A 7,504-nucleotide genomic window follows, 5' to 3' on the forward strand; every position below is an offset into this window, starting at 1 on the left:
AGATCTCCTAGCCGTTAGAGACTGCTGGTGCACAGAAGGTTAATGGGGCACAAGGAATGGGCCTAAAAGAGTGTGGGGGGAAGTGAGGGATGGCACTGCACGGCAGTGGAGTCACACAGGCCCTGAAACAGTATGGGGAGGGTATCCCTCATACCACCTCCTCAGGGGCCGTGGCCACCATAGGAGCTATGGGTTTGGTGTGGCAGAGAGGATGGTAGCCCCCAACCCCAAGCATTCCTGGTCCTGCCTATCCATCCCTTGCAGAACCTCAGGAAGCATGGCACCCTCAGTCCTAGAGCTACCTCTGCTACTGCCCTGAATTGTAGCAGACCTATGGACACCCCACAGTCCACAGCTCCTCAAGTGTGTCCTCATCCCCAGCTCTTCAAGTGTTGTTGCCCCATGACACCCCTCTTGCCCACGGTATCAACGGGAAACCAGAGCCCGGTGCCACGCAGGTGCTTATTGAGGGCCTTGCGGGTGACACCGGGCTCCACGGTCACCGAGAAGTCCTCGAGGCTCAGCTCGGCGATGGCATCCATGCGGCTCAGGTCAAAGCAGACACCGCCCTGGCACAGGGGCACCCGAAGCTCTGGGCACGGCCGGGCACCGAGAGCCCCTGGGGTGTCAGAGGTGCCGGGGGAGCCGATACCTGCACGGCATTGACGCCTCCTTCCAGGCCGGTACCGGTGCCAAAGGGCACCATGGGCACACGGCAGCGGTGACAGAGGGCTGCCAGCTCCTGCACCTGCCCCACCGCCTGGGGCCACACCACGACATCTGGGGGGGCACAGCTGGGGGACAGGCAGCACCTCTGACCAACTGCCTTAACCACTTGACCTTCCCCATGGCCCTTCCCAAACCTGGGACTTGTCACATGCCCCTTCCTCTCCCCATGGCCCCTTGTCTACCCAAACATTTCCCACATCCCTTCTCTATGACCCTTCCCCCTCCCGTGGCCCTTCCCCTCCCCAGCCCCCTCCCCGGGGGCCCCAGCTCCAGGGGCACTCACGGGTGCATGGACTCATCGTGGCCGTGCTGCTCCCGCACCGCTGTGGCCGTGGAGACATTGGGGGCCCCAACCACGGCCCTCAGGGTCTCCACGAAGTCAGGGGACAGCGAGGGCTGCGGGGGGCAACAGGGAGGACCCGTCAGGGATGCACTGGGGAGGGTCTGATCGCGGCCACGGGCCAAGGGCACGAGGCCAAGTGGCCACGTCAGGCCCCGAGTGCCCTTCGGAGCCCCGGCCCCACCTTGGAGCAGCAGCTGCGGCGGCCCAGGGCTGCCCCCAGCGCCAGCACCCTCCGCAGGGCCATGTCGCGACGGGACAAGAACGGCAACATGGGAGCTGCACAGGAGCGGGACATTGCCCTCCCCTGCAGCCTGTCTGGCCCCCCCCACACTGGCACCTTAAGGTGGCTCCAGCCACACGCGAGTGTGTCCCTGGCGGAGGGACCTGGCTCCCGCCACTGCCTCTGGTCATGTTCCCATGCTGTGTCCCGCCTGCCCGGAGTCACTGCGTTCACCATGGCCCCTGTCCTCGGCCGGGTGTCCCCGTGCCTGCTCAAGTATCCCCGCAGCTGGTCGGGGGCCACATGTCCCCGTGCTCCTCCCCTCCCAGACAGGAGTCCCCATATCCCCCTGCCCATCTGTCCCCATTCCCAATCAGGGGTCTCCATGCCTCCCCCCGCCCCCGTCCCTCTGTTCCCATGCGCAGACAGGTTTCCCCATTCCCAGCCAGGTGTGCCCGAGTCCCCTTGTCCATCTGTCCCCGTTCCCAGCCAGGTGTCCCCATGCCTCTCAGCCTTCCTGGACAGGTGTCCTCATGCCCAGACAACTGACCCCAGTCCGCCGCACGCCCCCATCCTCGGACGGGTGTCACCCCGGCCACCCGCCTGGCCCGTGCCCCGCTCCCGTCCGTCCCGCCATGGTGACAAGGACACAGTGTGCTCAGCGGGTGGCAGCGTTTATTGCAGGCCTCAGTTGGCCTCCAGGATGGAGTCGATCCAGTCGCGGAGCTTGGTGACGCGGGCGTACACGGCGGGCGTCTCGGTGCTGCAGGTGCTGCTGCCCCAGGAGACGATGCCCACCAGGTTCCAGGCGCCGTCCTTCTGGCACACCAGCGGGCCCCCGGAGTCGCCCTGCACGGGGCAGCGGGTGAGCACCGGGGCGGGGCCCGGCGGCGCCGGGGGCAGCGCGGGGGACCGGGGGCACGTACCATGCAGGAGGAGACTCCGTCGGCGCCGGCACAGATCATCACGTCGCGGATACGGAAGCCCCAGAACTCCTTGCACTGGGTGTTGGTGAGCAGGGGCAGAGCCGCCTGCTGCAGCACCGCCGGCGTATGCGAGGCTGCGGGGAGCGGGGAGCGTCAGTGCCGGCACCGGCACCGGCACCGGCACCGGCACCGGCACCGGCACCGGCACCGGCACCGGGAGCGCAGCCGGAATGGGGAAAGGCCCGGCACGGGGATGGGGGGACGAGGAGGACAGGACCGCGGTGATGGTGGAGATGGGGACAGGGCCGGGGATTGGCGATGGGGATGAGGAATGGGACTGGGATGAAGATGGGCGTACGGGAATGGCTTGGGGATTCAGATGGGAATGGGGATGGGGATCTGGACGGGACATCAGCATGAGCATTATGATTCAAATGAGGACAGGGACTGACCATATGGATGAGGAAGGGGACGGGGATTTGGATGAGGCAGGGGACAGGAATGGGGATGAGGACGAGAAAGTGCAGTTACCGCTGGGGTCAGTGAGCCCCCAGCCAGTGGTGACGCAGGTCATCCCCCCCGGGAATTCATCGGTGGCCTTGGGCAGGCAGACGGGGGACACGCGATCCGACAGCTGCGCCGGAGTGGCCAGTTTGATCAGGGTGATGTCGTCGTGGATGGTCAGCATGTTGAACTTGGGGTTCTTGAAGACCTGAAGCAGGCAGCACCGCTCTCAGCACCTGCACCCCCTGCCAGGGTGCCGGGCACTGGGCACTCCACGGGGACCAAAGGGGACCTCGGGGATTGCTCCCGTGGGTCCCGTGATGGCAGGGTGCCCGAGTTGCAGAGCCCAGTCCCTGGGACGCAGGGGAGCAGGGACGCCCCAGGTCACATCCCCTGCGGGAATGAAGTGGACCCTGAGGCCTGAACCCCTATCCCTTGGGAGTTCCTGGGAACATGGGGACATCCAGGCGACCTGACCTGAAGGATGAGTGGGAGCAGGGACACCCCACCCCAGGGGATTGCAGTGCAGGGATGTGGGACACCGTGGACACCCCAAGGAACCCTGACCCTCAGGATAAGGGGAACCGGGGACTCCTCAGGAGCACAAACCCCAGGACAAGGGGAGCCCGGACATCAGCCGCCAGGCCGCCTGTGGCGGCCGTGGGATCCCGCAGGCACACGGACCCCGCACCCGGAGGTACCTTCTCGATTTTCAGTTTCTGCTGATCAGGGCCGGGTGCGTCCTGGTCGTAGGCGCCCACCACCACGGTGTCGGTTTTCCTGGGCACAGGCAGGCACTGAGCACGGGGCGCCGGCACGGGGACACGGCCTTCCTTCCCTGGGCACCCCGTGCCCGTGCCCAGCCCCGGCCCGGCGGGCAGCACAGCCCGTGCCTACCTGACGCCGCAGTGGGCAGCGGTGACCACCCAGTTCTCGCTGATCAGGGAGCCACCGCAGAAGTGGAAGCCGTCGTAGCGCTGGCGGGGAGAGCTGCCCTCAGCACCCGGCACCGCCGCCGGCACCGCGGCCGGCGTGCTCCGTGCCGGGCCGCCCGCACGGCACCCACCCCTGCCCCCGGCCCGCCTCGGGCTCTCACCTGGAGGGACACCTGCCACGGCCAGGACCCTGGCACCGCCGGCTCGCCGTTGACAATGCGGCTGTAGCCACGGATGACGGGTGGGATGGCGGGCACGCCGCACTCTGCGGGGCACAGGCGGCCGTGGGACGGCGGCTCCGGCCACCCCGGCCCCGGGTCCCCTCCCCACCACTGCCGCCCGCCCGAACCCCGAACCCGCCCCGCCAAGCCCCACGACCCCACGAACCCTCAGGGAGGGCAGCACGGGCAAAGCCCGCCAGCGCCAGGCAGCTCAACACCCACAGCAGAGCCATTGCCACTTGTGAGGACGGTCTGCCTGGCACCCGGTGGCTCTTATATGCACCCCTGGGCACCTCCCCGCTGCCTCTGGCCTTGCCACCCTGGCCTTGGGAGATAGCGTGGCACCTGGTACGGCTCCAGGACATGGCCTGGGAGCATGGCACCTGAAGCCACGGTGCTTGGCTATGGCTGTGGGACAGCACTGGCCTGGAGTAAGTGCTGGCTTCTAAATACCCTTGGAATCATTCCAGTTGCCCCATGTCATTCATAATTGGGGTCTCAAAGCTGGACACAGCACTGCATGCATGGTCTCAGCATGGATAGCGTGGCACCTGATATGGTGCTACTGCATATTGCCAGCCCTGGAACCTTCTTCTCACCCATCTCTGTGAGTACCAAGCACCTGGACCTCGATGAACAGGGACCTTGTCCCCCTATCGGGGTGGCAACCTGGAAAGGCTCTGCACACCCAGGCTTAGGTGAACTCCATGATCCTTCCAAACACCACCACTCCATGACACAGCTTCAGGTGCCATGCTCCCAGGCCATGTCCTGGAGCCGTACCAGGTGCCACGCTATCTCCCAAGGCCAGGGTGGCAAGGCCAGAGGCAGCGGGGAGGTGCCCAGGGGTGCATATAAGAGCCACCGGGTGCCAGGCAGACCGTCCTCACAAGTGGCAATGGCTCTGCTGTGGGTGTTGAGCTGCCTGGCGCTGGCGGGCTTTGCCCGTGCTGCCCTCCCTGAGGGTTCGTGGGGTCGTGGGGCTTGGCGGGGCGGGTTCGGGGTTCGGGCGGGCGGCAGTGGTGGGGAGGGGACCCGGGGCCGGGGTGGCCGGAGCCGCCGTCCCACGGCCGCCTGTGCCCCGCAGAGTGCGGCGTGCCCGCCATCCCACCCGTCATCCGTGGCTACAGCCGCATTGTCAACGGCGAGCCGGCGGTGCCAGGGTCCTGGCCGTGGCAGGTGTCCCTCCAGGTGAGAGCCCGAGGCGGGCCGGGGGCAGGGGTGGGTGCCGTGCGGGCGGCCCGGCACGGAGCACGCCGGCCGCGGTGCCGGCGGCGGTGCCGGGTGCTGAGGGCAGCTCTCCCCGCCAGCGCTACGACGGCTTCCACTTCTGCGGCGGCTCCCTGATCAGCGAGAACTGGGTGGTCACCGCTGCCCACTGCGGCGTCAGGTAGGCACGGGCTGTGCTGCCCGCCGGGCCGGGGCTGGGCACGGGCACGGGCACGGGGTGCCCAGGGAAGGAAGGCCGTGTCCCCGTGCCGGCGCCCCGTGCTCAGTGCCTGCCTGTGTCCAGGAAAACCGACACCGTGGTGGTGGGCGCCTACGACCAGGACGCACCCGGCCCTGATCAGCAGAAACTGAAAATCGAGAAGGTACCTCCGGGTGCGGGGTCCGTGTGCCTGCGGGATCCCACGGCCGCCACAGGCGGCCTGGCGGCTGATGTCCGGGCTCCCCTTGTCCTGGGGTTTGTGCTCCTGAGGAGTCCCCGGTTCCCCTTATCCTGAGGGTCAGGGTTCCTTGGGGTGTCCACGGTGTCCCACATCCCTGCACTGCAATCCCCTGGGGTGGGGTGTCCCTGCTCCCACTCATCCTTCAGGTCAGGTCGCCTGGATGTCCCCATGTTCCCAGGAACTCCCAAGGGATAGGGGTTCAGGCCTCAGGGTCCACTTCATTCCCGCAGGGGATGTGACCTGGGGCGTCCCTGCTCCCCTGCGTCCCAGGGACTGGGCTCTGCAACTCGGGCACCCTGCCATCACGGGACCCACGGGAGCAATCCCCGAGGTCCCCTTTGGTCCCCGTGGAGTGCCCAGTGCCCGGCACCCTGGCAGGGGGTGCAGGTGCTGAGAGCGGTGCTGCCTGCTTCAGGTCTTCAAGAACCCCAAGTTCAACATGCTGACCATCCACGACGACATCACCCTGATCAAACTGGCCACTCCGGCGCAGCTGTCGGATCGCGTGTCCCCCGTCTGCCTGCCCAAGGCCACCGATGAATTCCCGGGGGGGATGACCTGCGTCACCACTGGCTGGGGGCTCACTGACCCCAGCGGTAACTGCACTTTCTCGTCCTCATCCCCATTCCTGTCCCCTGCCTCATCCAAATCCCCGTCCCCTTCCTCATCCATATGGTCAGTCCCTGTCCTCATTTGAATCATAATGCTCATGCTGATGTCCCGTCCAGATCCCCATCCCCATTCCCATCTGAATCCCCAAGCCATTCCCGTACGCCCATCTTCATCCCAGTCCCATTCCTCATCCCCATCGCCAATCCCCGGCCCTGTCCCCATCTCCACCATCACCGCGGTCCTGTCCTCCTCGTCCCCCCATCCCCGTGCCGGGCCTTTCCCCATTCCGGCTGCGCTCCCGGTGCCGGTGCCGGTGCCGGTGCCGGTGCCGGTGCCGGTGCCGGTGCCGGTGCCGGTGCCGGCACTGACGCTCCCCGCTCCCCGCAGCCTCGCATACGCCGGCGGTGCTGCAGCAGGCGGCTCTGCCCCTGCTCACCAACACCCAGTGCAAGGAGTTCTGGGGCTTCCGTATCCGCGACGTGATGATCTGTGCCGGCGCCGACGGAGTCTCCTCCTGCATGGTACGTGCCCCCGGTCCCCCGCGCTGCCCCCGGCGCCGCCGGGCCCCGCCCCGGTGCTCACCCGCTGCCCCGTGCAGGGCGACTCCGGGGGCCCGCTGGTGTGCCAGAAGGACGGCGCCTGGAACCTGGTGGGCATCGTCTCCTGGGGCAGCAGCACCTGCAGCACCGAGACGCCCGCCGTGTACGCCCGCGTCACCAAGCTCCGCGACTGGATCGACTCCATCCTGGAGGCCAACTGAGGCCTGCAATAAACGCTGCCACCCGCTGAGCACACTGTGTCCTTGTCACCATGGCGGGACGGACGGGAGCGGGGCACGGGCCAGGCGGGTGGCCGGGGTGACACCCGTCCGAGGATGGGGGCGTGCGGCGGACTGGGGTCAGTTGTCTGGGCATGAGGACACCTGTCCAGGAAGGCTGAGAGGCATGGGGACACCTGGCTGGGAACGGGGACAGATGGACAAGGGGACTCGGGCACACCTGGCTGGGAATGGGGAAACCTGTCTGCGCATGGGAACAGAGGGACGGGGGCGGGGGGAGGCATGGAGACCCCTGATTGGGAATGGGGACAGATGGGCAGGGGGATATGGGGACTCCTGTCTGGGAGGGGAGGAGCACGGGGACATGTGGCCCCCGACCAGCTGCGGGGATACTTGAGCAGGCACGGGGACACCCGGCCGAGGACAGGGGCCATGGTGAACGCAGTGACTCCGGGCAGGCGGGACACAGCATGGGAACATGACCAGAGGCAGTGGCGGGAGCCAGGTCCCTCCGCCAGGGACACACTCGCGTGTGGCTGGAGCCACCTTAAGGTGCCAGTGTGGGG

General features: G+C 67.3%; 3 protein-coding genes across 3 annotated transcripts; 1 reads left to right on the top strand and 2 right to left on the bottom strand.

Moving 5' to 3' along the window:
- Window positions 1–356: 356 nt before the first annotated feature.
- On the bottom strand, window positions 357–1,384 carry LOC131582666 (probable D-lactate dehydrogenase, mitochondrial). The gene is made up of 4 exons (XM_058846095.1): window positions 1,254–1,384; window positions 1,013–1,125; window positions 653–794; window positions 357–569 (listed from the first exon to the last, which is right to left on the bottom strand). The coding sequence occupies exons 1-4, from the start codon at window positions 1,365–1,367 to the stop codon at window positions 372–374; spliced, it is 567 nt and encodes a 188-aa protein (XP_058702078.1). The 5' UTR covers window positions 1,368–1,384; the 3' UTR covers window positions 357–371.
- Window positions 1,385–1,957: 573 nt separating this feature from the next.
- Window positions 1,958–4,111, bottom strand: LOC131582668 (chymotrypsinogen 2-like). Its single transcript, XM_058846097.1, has 7 exons — window positions 4,045–4,111; window positions 3,819–3,922; window positions 3,620–3,699; window positions 3,424–3,502; window positions 2,750–2,930; window positions 2,219–2,352; window positions 1,958–2,141 (listed from the first exon to the last, which is right to left on the bottom strand). Exons 1-7 carry the CDS (start codon window positions 4,109–4,111, stop codon window positions 1,980–1,982), a joined length of 807 nt encoding a protein of 268 aa, XP_058702080.1. The 3' UTR covers window positions 1,958–1,979.
- A 665-nt stretch (window positions 4,112–4,776) lies between these two features.
- Window positions 4,777–6,942, top strand: LOC131582667 (chymotrypsinogen 2-like). Its single transcript, XM_058846096.1, has 7 exons — window positions 4,777–4,843; window positions 4,966–5,069; window positions 5,189–5,268; window positions 5,392–5,470; window positions 5,964–6,144; window positions 6,548–6,681; window positions 6,759–6,942. Exons 1-7 carry the CDS (start codon window positions 4,777–4,779, stop codon window positions 6,918–6,920), a joined length of 807 nt encoding a protein of 268 aa, XP_058702079.1. The 3' UTR covers window positions 6,921–6,942.
- The last annotated feature ends 562 nt before the right edge of the window (window positions 6,943–7,504 follow it).

The sequence above is a fragment of the Poecile atricapillus genome, chromosome 10 (genome assembly GCF_030490865.1).
Source record: "Poecile atricapillus isolate bPoeAtr1 chromosome 10, bPoeAtr1.hap1, whole genome shotgun sequence".
Lineage (NCBI taxonomy): Eukaryota > Metazoa > Chordata > Aves > Passeriformes > Paridae > Poecile > Poecile atricapillus.

What these genes read in the sequence shown, in the direction of transcription:
- LOC131582666 (XM_058846095.1), bottom strand. Translation starts at nt 1,367, where the DNA reads ATGTCCCGCTCCTGTGCAGCTCCCATGTTGCCGTTCTTGTCCCGTCGC. An exon ending in GCCGCAGCTGCTGCTCCAAG is followed by an intron (nt 1,126 to 1,253) that starts GTGGGGCCGGGG and finishes TGCCCCCCGCAG; the next exon opens with CCCTCGCTGTCCCCTGACTT. An exon ending in CACGATGAGTCCATGCACCC is followed by an intron (nt 795 to 1,012) that starts GTGAGTGCCCCT and finishes CCTGTCCCCCAG; the next exon opens with CTGTGCCCCCCCAGATGTCG.
- LOC131582668 (XM_058846097.1), bottom strand. Translation starts at nt 4,111, where the DNA reads ATGGCTCTGCTGTGGGTGTTGAGCTGCCTGGCGCTGGCGGGCTTTGCC. An exon ending in CCGTGCTGCCCTCCCTGAGG is followed by an intron (nt 3,923 to 4,044) that starts GTTCGTGGGGTC and finishes TGTGCCCCGCAG; the next exon opens with AGTGCGGCGTGCCCGCCATC. An exon ending in ACGGAGTCTCCTCCTGCATG is followed by an intron (nt 2,142 to 2,218) that starts GTACGTGCCCCC and finishes TGCCCCGTGCAG; the next exon opens with GGCGACTCCGGGGGCCCGCT.
- LOC131582667 (XM_058846096.1), top strand. Translation starts at nt 4,777, where the DNA reads ATGGCTCTGCTGTGGGTGTTGAGCTGCCTGGCGCTGGCGGGCTTTGCC. An exon ending in CCGTGCTGCCCTCCCTGAGG is followed by an intron (nt 4,844 to 4,965) that starts GTTCGTGGGGTC and finishes TGTGCCCCGCAG; the next exon opens with AGTGCGGCGTGCCCGCCATC. An exon ending in AGAAACTGAAAATCGAGAAG is followed by an intron (nt 5,471 to 5,963) that starts GTACCTCCGGGT and finishes TGCCTGCTTCAG; the next exon opens with GTCTTCAAGAACCCCAAGTT.